The sequence below is a fragment of the Apodemus sylvaticus genome, chromosome 4 (genome assembly GCF_947179515.1).
Source record: "Apodemus sylvaticus chromosome 4, mApoSyl1.1, whole genome shotgun sequence".
Classification (NCBI taxonomy): domain Eukaryota; kingdom Metazoa; phylum Chordata; class Mammalia; order Rodentia; family Muridae; genus Apodemus; species Apodemus sylvaticus.
This window is the reverse complement of record NC_067475.1, coordinates 79557314-79573229: the sequence shown is the minus strand read 5'-3', so window position 1 is coordinate 79573229 and position 15916 is coordinate 79557314. Positions and strand designations below refer to the sequence as shown.

At 56.9% G+C, this 15916-nt stretch overlaps 1 protein-coding gene across 1 annotated transcript; it reads right to left on the bottom strand.

Annotated features, from left to right (window-relative positions):
- Positions 1–312: 312 nt before the first annotated feature.
- Bcan (brevican) lies at positions 313–10991 on the bottom strand. Its single transcript, XM_052180162.1, is given in 14 exon segments — positions 313–737; positions 1040–1230; positions 1464–1608; positions 1936–2018; positions 3207–3365; positions 3752–3773; positions 3775–3860; positions 6115–6702; positions 7163–7384; positions 8595–8888; positions 9329–9456; positions 9706–9880; positions 10154–10525; positions 10901–10991. Coding segments are annotated over 14 exon segments (2637 nt in total). The 3' UTR covers positions 313–656.
- Positions 10992–15916: the final 4925 nt, after the last annotated feature.

Here is a 15916-nt window from a genome sequence, read left to right as displayed (position 1 = left end):
GCTGGTACTGCTTCTCTGTCGCTGCCCAACTTTCAGAGGCAGTCTCGAATGCTCGAAATTAGACCACTAGAGGCCCCCCTTCCCCAGACCCGACTCTTCATTCAGTTGGTGACCTGATGCAGGCAGTGATGGAGGAATCCTCAACCGGCTGGGCATCCCTTTTGCGACTGGCATCGCTCTATTCTCCACGTTCTTGGTGACGTCTCTGACCTTTTGCAAGGTAGTAATTGTAGCGGCAGCTACCTTTGGAGGGTCTGCCCAACACTGTTTGAATGTCCACGCGTGCACAGAAGCATCAAACTTTGGGTTCAAACAACTTTATTTCCATCTGGTTTTGCTGGCACTTCCTCCTAAAAAAAACCCTTTGGAAATCAAGAACGAGTAGCACAGTGTCCCCTAAAGAAATCGAGGGGCAAAGAGGCAGCTGACATGAGAGGGCAGTTGAGGCACTTAGGGACTTACCCAGTAAAACCGGAGGCCCTTGTATGAGGGGGCGGGGCCTAGGCTGGGCGGAGCCACCCAAGTGTTTCCCAGAAACCCCTGTCCTCTGAACTCCAGTCCCACCCCTTTCATGTCATCCTCTATCTTGAATGAAGAGCACAGGCAGCGGATGCGAGAGGGCCCTGCTGGGGGCAGTAATCTTCCAGGCTTGCTCCCTAGAGACTGGAGGGAGGTGTCATCGGTGCCTTCCTGTGCCGCGGTGCTTCTGGGGCGTCCTTTGAGCGCGGAGCACGACCCTATAGAAGACAAACATACTCATCCTCTGCTCAGCACGCATCCTTAGTAACCTGGGTCCTTGCTACTTAACCCCTGACCTTCTGAAAATACTTGCCCACCCCTTTGGACCCCAAATGTGGTTGCAGGCTCTCAGGCATCTGCACCCAAGAGCTCCCTAGAGCTCCAGCCTATTTCCTTCTTTTCGCCTCAGTGAGAGGCAGTGGTCACTCCAAGCTCAGCCAGTAATTGTCAGGCACAATGCGTCTTGAGCCCAGGGCTTCCAAGCAGCTGGTGGCCCCGACCTGTTTCCTCCGTCACTTACAGGCCTTCGAGGCACACAGGAAATCTGAGGGGCTTCCCACAGCCCGTTCTCCTGGCAGCGGATCAACGGCAGATTGCGCTGGGCCAGCCCGTCTCGGCACCGATATCGAAGTACAGTGTCCACCTCGTAGCGCAGCCGAGGGCGGCCAAATATTTGAGCCAGGGGCAGCTGAGGTGGAGGCCCACAGGACACTGCAAGGGGTACACATTTAGAAGCTGGGAGCCTGCTTTTGTGGATAATGGCTCCCAGAAACTTGATGGGGAGGAAAGGAGTGGCTACAGTTGACCAAAAAAAGTGGGTCAGTGTAGTGTGCCAACCCCCCCCCCCCACAGTCTGGGGTGCATCCTGACAGGCTCTTGTGGGTAGCTTTGATCTCCTCTTACACGTGGCAGTCCCAGCCACCCTTTCCCTCAGCAGCCCTCACCAAGCCCCATCTTGCAGGTGTAGGATAGGTGGTAGTTGCAGGGTGCATCACTCCACTGTCCCTGGTCATGCCACACCATGACCACACAGTCCTCCCCAGACAGGAAGTAGCTGTCAGGCTGCCCAGGGTTCCAGTTTTCATAGAGCTGGGAAGGGGGAGGGGAGGAGGTGGTGAGAGGCTTGAACCCTGTAAGTAGCAGGGGAAATGCCCTCTGGGAGCTGGAGGGGGCTTGGGGGATCCCAGGATATGGAAGGGTTGGGGTCTGGTGACCAGGACAGGCAGGGAGTGGAAAAAAGAGGGCAGGGGCTGTCTGGGAAGGCGACAAGAGCCAGAGAGGAGAGGCACATGGAAAGAAGGGGTCCAGGGGAGAGAGGAGAACGGGGCGGCAAGGGAGGAAGAGGCACTGGCTGTTACGGAGGGCAGAAAGGCCTCTAGGAAATGACCTAGACTACAGTGCAGTGACAGTCCTCACCAGAGGGGCACCATCTGACCACAAGAAGTCTCCCTCGATGGTCCTGTCATTAAGCCCAATCCACTGGTACTCCCGGTATCGATCTAGAGAGAAAAGCCAGAGGTGCAGTGAGCAGCAAGCCCTGTATTTCTGGGCCAGTGATGACCTTTTGGAGAGTCCATCCAAAAACCTACTCCACAAATCTTGCTGGCTTGTGGCTGCTGACTCAGAAAGTGACTAGGGAAGTAGCCAAGGATGGGCTACAATCATCCCCCTTTTCTGTCTTTCTTTATCCCCACCAGGGAAGACAATCGGATTTACTATCATAAAGGCTCTCCCCAAATTCTTCTTTTCTTTTCTTTCCTTTTCTTTTCTTTTCTTTTTTCTTTTCTCTTTTCTTTTCTTTTCTCTTCTTTTCTTCTTTCCTTTCCTTTCCCCTTCTTTCTTTCTTTTTCTTTCTTTTCCTTCCTTCCTTCCTTCCTTCCTTCCTTCCTTCCTTCCTTCCTTCCTTTCTTTCTTTCTTTCTTTCTTTCTTTCTTTCTTTCTTTCTTTCTTTCTTTCTTTCTTTCTCTTTCTTCGGTTTTTCGAGAGAGGGTTTCTCTGTATAGCACTGGCTGTACTGGAACTCACTCTGTAGACCAGGCTGGTCTGAAATTCAGAAATCAGCCTGCCTCTGCCTCCCAAGTGCTGGGATTAAAGGCGTGTGCCACCACTGCCCAGCCCTAAATTCTTTTCTTTTGGAAGCTTTTATTTTTATGTGTATGGGTATTTCACATTCATATGTGTCTGTGCATTACTTGTGTGCAGCGTCCTCTGAGGCCAGCAGGCATCAGCAGGCAACCCCGGAACAGGTGTTATAGATGGTTGTGAGCTGTCATGTGGGTGCTGGGAATTGAACCCTGGGCCCTTCAAAAGAGCATCCAGTCATCTCTCGGGCCTGCCTCCCTATTTTCTTAAGTAACCTTCACACCCCATGGGCGCAGGGACATGCAGGTGGAGAATAGCACTTTAGAAGGGAAAGAAGAGGAGCAAACCTTGCTACCACAGAGTTAGTGAAGCAGTTGCATCTGGAAAAGCAAGGAACCCCCTCCCCCACAGTCTAGGCAACCCCGCAAATGTATGACACAGTAGGAGCCCAATCACCCCACAGATCTCCTTTTAAGGGGTGAGGGAAGGGAAAAGGGTTGTGAGAGAGGAAGGCGTAAAAGAGAGGAGGGAGGGGAATGCGGAGGCGTTAGTGAGGAAGGCCTGGGTGAGGAGTGGGATTGACCAAGAAGCCAGGCTCCACCCACCGTTGACAAAGTCTTGCTCCTCAGGGGTGCAGATGCTGGTCAGGTGAGCACCTAGTGCTCGGCACTGGCTTTCTGCCTCCTCCCAACTCCTTCGTGTGGAAAAGTGCTTGTAGCAGGCCCCCTGGAAGGCCTCCCAGCCGGGGCTGCAGCGGTGAAGGCCTGGAGCACAGGGGAGACAGCGGCTTAGGCTGCTGGGTCTTAGATGGCTTCTTTAGCTGGCTGGCTAGCAGCAGGAGGGGAGGACTCCAGTCACTCAAGTGCAGCCGGGAGGCCTGATCCTGGAGGGCTCTTAGGCAGTGGCTAGGTCAGCTGGCTCTCCAACCCTGGCCTGTGCAGTCCTCCATGCTGGAGAAGACGCTACCCCCCCTCCCAACTCGGGAGTCAGGATGGTGACAGGAAGGTTCAGACCAGCTATGTAACTTGCCTGAAGCAGCAATTTATTCATGGAAAGGCCCAAACCAGTGACCTCCCTCCACCTCAGGATCTAGCCTATTGGGGTAGGGTCCAGGCTTTTGGCCTGTCCCCGTGTCCTTCAACAAACTCACCAACATCGCACAGGTCCCCCCCCATAGCCTGGCAAACATAGGCAGCGAAACCCCTCCTTCTCCTCCAAGCATGTCCCACCATTGTGGCAGGGGCTGGGGATACAGTCACCTGACGGGAGAGAAGTGAGGTGGAGGAGGATGAGGGTGAGCCATGTAGACTGAGCTCTCCAGGGTGGGGGTCCCAAGTCCCCCAGCCCAGACATCTTCCAGACCAGGAAGGTAACAGTTCTGCCTGGAACTGGCCATTGCTCCAGCCCGTCCGTCCCTGAGTTCTGAGTGCCTTTCCTCTCTCACCTCCAGGTTCCTGACTGGCTCGAGCTCCCACCAGTGTGAGCCCTGAGCAGCCAGTGGGAAGAGGCCAAGAAAGGGAAGAAGCACGGGGCTGTCGATTATGAGACCTGGATTCCTGCCAGTCTCTGGCTGGGTCATCCGCCTTCTCCATCCTTCTCTCTGCGCCCCGCCTCAGTGCTGGAGGAGCCCCGTCAGCATCTACTCCATTCTAGTCCAGATGACCAGAGACCAACAGAGCTAGGTCCTTACTCTCCAGCAGCACAGCTGAGACCAAGGCCCACATGCCCGGCGGCGGCAGCAGCAGGGAAGGAGGAAGAAGCTGGGCTGATTTAATTTGCTGCGGTGCCCCAGCTATATATGATACATTGACCAAGCAGCTTTTTGAGTGTCCTTCCACTAACATCTAACATGTCAAGCATCCTTTGCTAACATCTACCATGGTGAGCATCCCTCTGCTAACAGTTTTCCATGTAGGGCGAAGGTTGGTCTCAGATGATGAGGGTGAGAGTCCTGAGCTCCTTGGCGTCCTCACGCTTTCTACTCAACCAGTCTCCTCTCCTTCCTGGGCAGCCCTCTAACCTTGGGGACAGACTCTTAAACTCAGCCTTGCCCTGTAGGCCATAAGTCCCAACCTGGCTGTGGGCCACAGAGCCTGGACCTTGGCTGGGCAGTGCGGTGTGAAAGATCCCCCTTCTTGGATTTTCCTTACTCTTTTTCTACCTCACAAAGCCAGAAAGTATTCCTTTCCCACTTCCTGGCAGCAGGCCAGAGGGCCTCTGGCTCTCTCTACAGATGTGCTGATACTGTGGTGACCTTTAAGAGGGTCCCCTTCCCCACTACACCCACTCCAAGGCCAGTGGACAGAAAGGACAACAGCTGATATGGCGACCTCGACCTTCTTGTGACGTAGGGGTGGTATTCCACTTGAGCCATGGAGGAGAGGTGAACTTAGGAAGGCCTCAGCCTTCCCCCGTGAGGGCTTCCGATGGGAACCTTAGGCTTGTGGGACAAAAGGTTCCTTTCAGACGGTGGAAACCAGTTCCATTCTTTCCACCCACCCCACCCTGTTCCGAATGAGCCAGGTCCTTTGGGTTGAAGAGCATAAACCGTTTCTCCTGGGGTGGGGTGGGGTCATTAGTGCAGGGTTAGTGCAGGAGGGGAGAAGTGGGCACAGGGATAATAAACAGTACTGTCTCTTGCTGGGTACACTGGGGAAGATAATACGCTTAAGCCTTGGGAAGCCAGAGAACCAGCTCCAAGCAGGAGCTACCTGGGTAGGCTACACATTATCCTTAGGCAGTGTGGGTTTCTTCTGTAGGTGATGGAGGACTCCCTTGGGTGATGTGTACAGACAAGTCTGGGGTCCCAGCAGTATGAAGGGAAGTGTAGATGGCCCAAGGAGAGACAGAGGGAATAGTTAGAAGCTGCTGCCCTCCTGGGACAGCAAAGAGACACATGGAGAGACACAGAGGATGGAGAGGGTTCAGGGAACCAGAAGTTGCGGATTCAGACACAGCAATGAGCAGAAAAGACGGCTGGAGATGCACGGGCTGTCAACGGCGGGGTACAAAGCGGTTCAATACAGATTTATTTCCAAGGCTTGTTTTCCATGAAACAGTCAAAAAATACTTCACAGAAGTAGTGGCTTAAGGCTCTTTGGGGTGAGTATTCTGGTGCCCAGAGGTGAGGGGCAGGTATGGTCTCTCAGGCTTCCCTGGAATTGATGGGAGGTGGTTAAAGGGACAGAGCAAAGGGCACAGGGAGGAAGAGCAGACGGCGGGCCTGCCTTCAAGAGGTGGGAAGGCTGGTGAGGGCACCAGGAAGAGGTCTGAGGACATTCTGTGTGGCCAGTGAGATGTGAGCTACAGCAGAGGACCCAAGGGTCAGTGGTGGGGCGGGGGGGGGGGAGAACTGGGACAGAAGTGACAGAATGGAAGCTCCACAAGGAGAGACAGGAAAGGGAATGAGGGCGTCCAGGGAGAAGGCAGATTAACCGCCAACCTGTCAGGTGGCCCAGAGCTGGAGGAGGAGGAAAAGGAGAAAAGCGGGCATAGGGCCTTCAGCAGAGTTACCTGATGAGGGGGCCACAGCCGCTCCACCGCGGCTGGCACTGTCGGTGGGTAGGACTGGCTGGGCCTGCACAGAGGTGCCTGTGAGAACAGTTCTTCCAGACTTCTCTTCTGAGGGGGTCTCCAGCGCCCTGGTACCCACAGGGGCCCATGTGGCTGGATGTAGGGAAGGGCCATCCTCCAAGCCGGAGCTCCCTGCCTCCTCGCTCTCTCGAGGAGCCCCAGAGACATCAGGGCTCCCAGCTTCCCCCGCTACTTCTCTTGCCCCATCCGGAGTGGATGCGAGGCTTCCCTCCCTTGAGGGAAGCAGAGTCTCTGCAGGCGGTCCATGAACCCTTGTTGGCCTGGGAGAAGGTGATGCGCCCCCCTGTAGAACGGCCTGGGCCGGCGGGGACACCTGGGAGAGTGAATGCTCTGTTTCCGAGCTAGTAGGGAGAGGGCTGCTGGGCTCCCTGGGCCACACCCACAGGTCCTCCTGCTCCTTCTCTTCCTCCAGAGTCTCTGTGTCTTTGAATCTTTCTTCTTCTTCCGGGGCTACTCCTTCCTCTTCTGAGGACTCCGTAGATGGTGCAATGGATTGGGTTTCCAATTCTGATCACAGCAAGACAGATCAGCACCAGGGACAGCGCCCCGGGCCAAGCAAGGGAAGGTAGGGGGAAGGGTGGGGCCGGAGGGGGAGTGGAGGGGAAGTGCTCCTGGTGCTCTGTTGAGAACTCTGACCTAGCCTAAGCGTTGAAGGGCTCTGTAAACTGCCTCTTACGCAGGCAGAAAAGGCTGTTGCATCTCCCTCTCCCAGTCTGACAACATTTTCTAATCTTGGGGTAGGTAAGAAATATATCTCCTTCCCAGAGAGCACTTTCTAGACACAAGCTGTTCTAGCTACAGAAAATTGAGGGTGGAGGTTACTTGAATACCAAGTTTGGGAGAGTGATAAGAGAGATATCTAAGGCAGAATTATGTCAGCTGTGACCCCAGTGTCCACTTGGGCTTACCCTCCTACCCCCCAACGTCTCTCAGGTAGTGAGAATCCAAGGTAAAGGCATACAGTTACCTAGAGGAGTCCTGGGGGCCTCTGCTGGGTCCTCTGGGGTGGAGCTCCCACCTCCCCCCTCTTCTGTGATGGGGATGGAGTAGATCGCCCCACGAGACTCGCTCTCCATAGCTTCTGGTGGCAGCTTCAGTTCCTCCAGCTTCTCTGTCACTGTGACAATGGCCTCTAGTCCATCAGAGGCTGGGCTAGAGGCCTCCGAGAAGGCAGAGGGATGGGCAGAGTCTGTGGCAAGAGGAAAAGGCCGGTGGGAAGCTGAGTGTGCCTCTGAACCCTCCCAGGGTGTGGACTGCATCTTTAGGCCAGAACTCCACAGGTCCTGGGATGTCCTGGAATGTGCTTCCTCCCCCCACAGCTCCTCACAGGGAGGTCAAGGGCCCCCTCCCCCCGAACGAACGTTATCACTCAGCCCTAATGGAGTACTAATGGAATGCCTGTTAGTTTTAGGCCAAGCCTTCTGAGTATGATATAGAGAATGCTAGGGAAACCTGAAGACAATAGGCACGTTATGCAATAGAAGGAACACTTGAGAAGCAGTAAGACAACGTGGGAGCTCACGCTCCTTCAGAGGGGTCTAGAAAGGCTGAGTGAGCTGCTCCTTTAAGTGTAAACAGAGCGGGAGGGTGGAGCGGGCTCTGCGCTGTGAAGACTATGTTTTCATACATGGAGAAGGGTGTCGACTCCACCCCCCAGGGACAGCACTCCATGGACACTGTCTGAGGAGCCTGGAGCTCAGCTAAGGCAGCAGCAGAGGGAAGGGACCACCTTCTGGGTGCAGTGCTCAGTGGCTCACGGTGGATTACCTCCTCCTCGAGGGAGGGAACACAGAGCAGAGATCCAGTGACTCTGAACTAGAATTGGGCCAAGAGGAGCCCAGAGGGCTGTCTCTAGCCAGGACAGACAGGACTGTATGACCTGTTCCAGAGAGCCTTGCTCCAGGCCACCACAGACCACAAACCTACGTCTGTCCTCCATCTCCCCTCCTGTCCCTCCACACCAGTGCCTCTCACTAACTGCTTCTGTGAGGGCAAAGTGCTTGGCTCAGAATCTGCCACCACCCTCTGTCCCCTCCTCAATACTCAGTATTTAAAGTCCTGACACCTGTAAGCCATAGGATCTGGAACATTCTAAGGTGCGTTCCACTCCCACGTGTGTTTTGTTCACTGAAGAACAGAACAGTTAGTTCACGGACGTGAAAAACATCAGCCACCTCTGTTAGCCAATATGCTGACAGACACAAGGGTTGAGGCGGCTTTGAAACCAACAGAAGCTAGTACCGACTACTGCGGGGGTGGGGGGTAGGGGGGGCAGAGGATGTTATGCAGAGACTGTAGGGGAGATGGCCAGACCCTAGATGACACCCCTGTGGGCAAATGATCAGGGAGATGGTGAGGGCCAGAGTTCCAGGCCCGGCTCTGCTCCTGCGGCCACTCACCTCGGAAGCAGTAGACATTGAAGCGGTCCTGCTTGCTGGGGAAGCCAGTCTGGTTGGGAAAGAGGAAGAGGGTCTTGACTCCTGGCAGGCCCCCGCCACAGCGTTGGCTGGGCGTGATGATGGGGTAGCGCACGCTGCCATCAGCCAGCCAGCCGGGGCTACATCTGTCCAGGCCGCCATTCCAGGCTGCGTACAGCTGGCCCGTGCTAGCGATCTGTGCACCGCGTTCCAGACAGTAGTCCCGAGCCTCCGCCCACGTCAGCCTGCCTGGAGGGGCGCCTAGGAACAGCTCTCCTGAGCCGAAAGAGCAGCTGGGTCATTAGGCAGCTGGCAGTCCTTCCACACTAGACGCTTAAAGGTTCCTAGGCAAGCTCATTGCTGGCACAGGGTCCCCTTGCCCACCTGACAGTACCAGAGTCCGCGTGAAACCCAAGATGGAAATTAGTGCTTAGAGGAGCCTAGCCCCAGTTCCTTGCTCTATAGGATTCTGCCGAACCCCCTCCCCCTGCTATTTGCTGGTTTGCTCATCCCCCCTCCCCTCCCCTCCCCTTCTCCTTCCCCCTCCCCATCTGCTATTTGCTAGGTTTACATAGGCTTGTCTCTGGGACAGTGTTTGGAGGAGTATGTTATGTGCCTGTCTAATTTGCCTGTCCCCTTCGACATATGAGGCCTAGTGGAGGCCAAAGAAGAAACCAGGGGCCATGCTACAGAAGGGCTTGTCACCCCCCAATCACCATTGAGGTCTTCGGCATAACAGTAGACATCGTAGAGATCATCAGGACCCACCACTCCGTAGTTCCGCACTCCGGGGTAGCCATCCATGTCTCCATAGCAGGCCTCTCGTGGGTTCTGGATGGGGTACCTAGGAGAGAGGAAGAGGCTAATGCCTGGAATCTTCCCCAGAAGGCTGTTCCATGTCAATCCTACTGCTGTGTGGCAAGTGGAGGGGGGAGGGGATGTCAGGATTCAGGAAAGTAAGGCCCAGGCAGAGCCACAGGCCAATTTTCTTTCCAGAGATGGGATCCGGAAGAACCTGGATGGAGGGAGAGGCAGCAAGCACCCTGATGTGACCAGGTGACATCTGTGGTCCTGGGCGACATCCCCAGCCCACCTCACAGTTTGGTCGGACAGCCAGCCTGCATCACACTGCTCGTAGCCGCCGAGGTAGGCAGCGTAGAGCTGCTCGGGGGTGGCGATTCGGGCTCCTATGCGGGCACAGGCTTCCTGGGCTCCAGCAAAGGAGAAAGCATAGCGCGCCGAGCCCTCTCTGTAGAGGAAGACGACCCCTGAGGAGCAGAGAGAACTCCTGAGCTTGGATCGCCAGCACACTGACCTCCCCTCTCTTTTCTGTCACTTCCTGTTCACAAAAGGCAAAGTCTGATTGTGCTCACCTACAGCTCGTGGGACTGTCTGTCTTCCTCCATATCTCTGCCCCCCATCCAGCCTGTGCCTTTCCCCAGCATGGTTTACTAAGCGGCCTCACAATCAGCTCCCTGGGGGGCGGGGCAGAGTCCTTTCCTCCCTCTCTCTAGAGATCTCACTCTACTCTGTCCTCTCACCTTTGACCTTGACCTCCACAGCGTCACTGCTGTCGTCGATACCGTGCTGGACCTCGCAGCGATAGACCCCGGAATCATTGGGCCGCAATTCGCTCAATACTAGAGACACATCCGTGAGCGATGCGGGGTAGGCAGGCAGCGCCACGCGGAACCGGTAGGCTTCGTTTACTTTGACACGCAGCCCGCGAGCCACCAGCACCTCTACCTCCCGGTCCCCGGAGAGGAAGGTCCACTTGACCCGGGGAAAGCCCGGCGCGGCCCGGCGACTGGGCGGTGGCCTCAGGTGGTGGACGTGGCATGGGATGGCCAGGGCACCGCCCAGCACGCCCCGCAGCTGCGTGGCACCGATGCGCACGCGGAAGGCTCGATCCTCTGTGGACAGGGGTCAAAACCGGCTGCAGCCAGACGCAGGACGCAGTGCGCCTGTGCGCGTGGCTCCAAGCCCCGCCCCCTAGGACCAAGTCGCCTGGGGTGCACCGCCCCGCTCAGGGTGCTGAGCCCTGCCCAGGGTCCTGAATTTGATCCTCCACCCTTAGCCCCTTTGCAACCCTGATCCCAAGACTCCCCTACTTACTATGGTCCCCAACTCCTCCCTATTTTGCAATTGGCTCCAGCCCTTGCCCACAGCGCTTCCATATCTCCTTCCGAGTGCCTAGGCTGGAAGCAGGTGGCTGGGGCTAAACCGAGACAGCCCTCTGTCCTGGGAGAGATGGAGCAGAGGCTACGGACCCCTGGAGGGTTACTCACCTGAGCTGTCTTCTTTCAGGTCATCAGCGAGGGCTTCAGGGGCTTGGGTCAGGACCAGAGCCGCCAGCAGAGACAGAAGCAGTGAGATCATGCTGCACAGTGGTGGAAGAACTTGACGAGGAAAGACGAAAGTTGTTAGACTGCGGGATGGACTTCCTCCAGGTCTCTGTCCCACCATGCGGGCAGCACATACCAGAATCACCCCTAACTCTGATTCCTATCCCCAAGCACAGGAGGTGTTCCTAGTCAACTCACTGTGTGACCTAGGCCAAGGTCCTTACCCTCCCTGAGCCTGTGTCTTCTTAATTGGAAAAAAAAAAGCACCATCATTACCATCTTATGAATTTTGATGGGACTGTGTGCTTGCATGATCTGTCTGTCTACCTGTCTAGTTGCCATCTACACGTAGTTACCATGATCTGTTATCTACTTACCTATCTACAATCTAGGACAGAAGACACTCTGTGCATTTGCCAGCACCAGACACACGACAGATGTCAGCGAATACTTGTAACACAGTGATGGGTGGTACTGTGTAATCGGCTCGCCGTGCACTTGTATTCCAAATCTATGCATCCAAACCAGCCACCCGTCAAGCATGCAGGGAGAAAAAGAGTCCGTACTGAACACATACAGAGGTTTTTGTCACTGTTCCTTAAACAGCATGCATACACTTGGGAATTATAAGTCCCCTAGAGACGGGTTCCTGTGTATGAAAGGCATGCGTAGGTGAGCTGCAAAGGCATCATTCTGTGTGAGAGACTTGAATACCTGCAGGTCCAGGCAGCCACTAGGGCTTGGAGACTCAAACCCACAGGCAGGGATGGGGTTGGGAGCACAACTATGGTCCCGCTTCACCCCCTCAGCCACCCCCCCCCCGCCGACCTCGGGTGCCAACCAGGAGCTTCTTTCCCCCACAGTAAAGCTCCAGCCTTCCCTTCCTAACTCTTCCTCTTCTGGGAGGGCCTCCTAGACTGAACCCTGCTGAAGCAGCGGCTTCTCCTTGGGCTTCCCTTCCACCGGGACTTGTAAGGAAGTGTCCCCTGGTACCCAGCATCCTCTGCCCCCTCCCTCCCTCCCTTCCTCCCACGGTGCTCCCAGCCGTTCCCCTCTGCCTGGCACGGGCTTTCCCACCGGATCTCCTGGCTCAGAAGCCAGCTGGGACAAAGACCCTGTCCCTGCCAGTCTGGCCTCCATCCAGTTGCCCCCTCCCCCACCCGTTTTGTGAAAGCCTACAACTTGGAGTGTACTGGAGAAGGGTACAGGGAGGGGCCACCCCACCCACCCCCTGTCCTGACTGTTCGCTCTGGAAACAGTTTCTCTTTCTGGGGATCCCATTGCGCACTTACAAGCTCGTAGGGAAAGTGAAGTGGATGCCCAGAGAGGGTTAGGGCTAACTCTGAGCCAAATCAGGAGCCAGGCAGTTGTGCCCCCAGGAAGGAAAGCGGCACAGCTAAAGATCACACACTGAGAAGCCAGTCTTGGAAGTATTCGGGGACCCAGGTCTACATGGCTGATGGTGCAGCCGGGGTCAGTTGGGAGGGCAGGCAAGATTTCCTACCGATCACACTTGTTCTCACTGGCTCCATCTCCCACTCAGAGTCGCCTTCGGACTCGCTTGCCTGAGCCTAAGCGGTTCTCCCAGATCCTCCCATGACAGACTCCCCTGCCAAGCACCGCTCTGGCCTGTGCTGTGCTGCGAGCCAGTTCGAGCGGTACCTCGGGTTATCGGTGGGAAGCGCGAAGGGAGTCAGGTGCTGGGGCATTCTGAGAGCGGAAGCTGGGAGGCCCTGTCCTGCCCTGTGGCCACCTCTTTTACCCGTGTTGGGGCAGCACAGGACGAGAGGAAAGATGCCTGAGGCCAGAGGATCCGACTGCCCTGAGACATGAATTTCCGACCCGAGTGGCCAAGAGTGGCTCGGGCGCTCTGACACTTCCCGGAGGAAGGCCACGACAAGGACCCGAGCTCAGCAGCCCCTGTCTCCAGCCCCGGGCATCCTCAGCCGCTCCACAGCCCAGAAGTCCCTTGGCTCCTGAAAGCGAGCAGACGCTCAGGGTGCTGTGATGCCCTCACAGTGCGCTGTGCGCCCACCCTCGGAGAGGTGCTGCTGCTGACCGCGCCCCCGAGTGCCTGGGGGACCCCAGGAAGTTACGGTGGGCGACTGTCCCCGTCGCCCACAGCAGCCAGGCTCGCCGCCCGTCCTCGCCTACGCCCGGATCCTCAGGCTCAGAGAGGTCAAGAAACTTACCCAAGGTCACACAGCAAGCAAGCGACCCACCGGGCCAGGCCTCCGCACTCACCTTGCGAGGTTCCCTCCGCACACCGCGCGTCCCGCAGCCGCAGCCAAGACTGCGGCGCAATGCGCGGGCGCGAGCAGGGCCGGGCGCGCGGGACGCAGACGGGGGCGCCAGCTCGCCGGGCGCCTCACAAAACCCCCTTTCTTCCCACGCGCCCCGCCTTCCCCGCCGTCCCCGGCCCTTGACACCCCCGTAGGGGGCTCTGCGCGGTCACGGGACCCGCTGCCTTCTCTGCGCGGGTTCCGGGCGACAGCGGCCAGAGCGAGGACAAGCGAAGTAGGACAAGGTTCCGCGGACGGGAGCCCAGGACTTGCAGTGGGGAGGGCAGAAGGGGTGGGGAGGGAGCGATGGAGGGCGCTGTGGCGACGCAGGGTGGAGAGTTAGAGAACCGGAGGGACTTCTCATTGGTTAAAGGGAGGAGGACCGGCTCAAACTTAGTCGCGCAGAGGATGGAGGGACGAGGGGTGCTTTGCCCCGGAAAGAGGGCACTGCTGGGTGAAAAAGGGAAGTCCTTTTCTGAGGCCAGAGAAGAGGCAGATGGCCACAGCCGTCCCTCCTGAGGAAGCTCTGATCGGGCTGGGCTCCCCCCATGCGCTCTCTCCTCCTTCCACAGCGGAGGAGCTGGCTTTGCAGTCGTTGACCAGATGAAGGTTGAACAGCAGAACTACGGCTTAGGCAACACAAGTCAAGAGAGCCTAGCCGTGCGCGGTGCCAGCGGCGCAGAGAGTGGTGGAGGACGCATCGCAGTGATGGGTGCATCGCAGGTCGCAAACGAATGTGTGCAGGGCGAGCGCCTGCTGGCCTCGACTGGGCTGCCCAGCGAGCAGCCAGGCGCCTGGGGGGTGGGCCTCGAGGACTGCCAGTTGCCCGCCCCCTGCCTCACCCGTTACTTCTCCCTGCTTTCCCAGGCTCCCCACTGTCCTCCTCTCTCTTGCGACTCCAGGCAAAGCCTTGGCAGCGACTTTAGGCCACTCAGCCAGATCCCTGTCCTCGGTCCCCTGGACACCGGCAAGGCCGGCGTGGGGGGGGGGCCTGTGACCTTATCATCTCTAGATCCCTGACTACAGCCTTGCCTGCCTGCAGACACCTTAACCCCCAACTCAGGGAATCGTTTCCTAACCACGCCCCACCCCCATGCTGTGGATGGAGTTCCAAAACGCCTTCAGAACCTCTGGAAAAAAACAAACTCCTCTCCAAAGCCTTACAAGTTTAAAGAGAGGATTCCAGCTGATGCCGCCCACTGTACGGACAGGACAGAAGGACCTTGAAGCCCGGGGCAGAGTCAAGCAGGGAGACACCTGCCAGGCAGTGGTCCCAGCAGGAAGGAGACAGAGTGGGGCTCCTGGAGAAGGTGGGCAGGAGGCCTCCATTTATTCATTCCTTAAGCTTGAACCAAAAGTCATCTGTGCACCAGGTCCTCCTTGGGGTCCTAAGACTGGGGCAGTGGGCAGCCAGGAAGGACTCTGAGGTTCTGGGTGCCAGGTCTGGGCTGCACCTGCACGGCTCACTAACACATGGGCTCCACACAGACGTCCATCCATCCCTCTGTCAGTAGGGCTGCAGGTCCCCCAGGTGGGACTAGGAAACTAAGGGACTATGATTCAGCCCAGTTGGTGTCTGGGATGTAACACAATGTAACCTGGTAGAGACTGAGAAAGACAGGGAAGAGACACTTCCCCTCCCCCTGCTCAGTTACCAGTGTGCACATCCTGGGGGAGGGAAGATCCTGGAGTCAGAGGATCTGGCAGGCAGCCATCTGTCAGAGATGCCCTGGCCTCTGATCCACCCACCCTCTTCTGCTTCTGGGATATAACCCCACCCACCCAGCAGGGCCCCCACCACTCCTGTAGAATCCTATTCTGCATCATTCACACCCTTACAGAAGGTCTACCCCAAGAGTTCTGGTTAGGGGCTCAGCAGCCCATAGGGTCTGAGCCTTGAGAGGGACCCTTTTCTATAAAGTGGGCATTATGAAGGCTTTCCCCCTCAGCTGGGGACATTTGCGCTGAGGTACACCCACACAACTGTAACCGTTGATGATAGCAACCTTTTCTCTGATTATGGACTCTGGCCTCGTGACTCATAGCCAAAGGACTCTGCTCATTTCTATTCTTCATCTGAGGTGCTACTGGACCCAGGCCTGCTTCTTGCAACCCCTTTAGATCTTAGACAGAGATCCTGGCACTGGAAGCCAACAGAGTCGGGAAAGGCAGCTTTCTTGCACAAACCCGTGTCCTAGCAACAGGGCACAGTGGTTCTTTACACCGCAAGGGTCTTCTGGATGCCAAATGGTAAACCGAGGTATCACAAGGGTCAGCCGGCTGAATCAGAAGGTCCTGCCCTGGACTGCTGCAACCAGCGGCTCAGGAAAGGGAGGAGGGGGCAAGCTTGGAGAGAGCCAGGCAGTGGCTCGCCTTCCCCGCCTTCCCCGTGCCCACATGGTGCAGCTGGCTGCCTCCCAGCCTGCCCTGGAGACGTTTCCAGGCTCTCTTGAAGAACCAGCAAGCTCCTGCCGCTTTCCCAGGGCAATTGCTTCCATACAGGCCAAAACTGTGGCCTGAGGTGAGAACCCACGCTGCTTCCAAAGCTTCTGCCTCCCAAACACCCCTCTTCAGTGCTTGCTCTTACTGTGTGCCCCTCTGAAGTGGCCGCCAGGAGGGCGGCTCAGACTTGTGTCCTCTCCCGCTTTGGCAGATAGCCCCCTTCGGGGCCCAGACA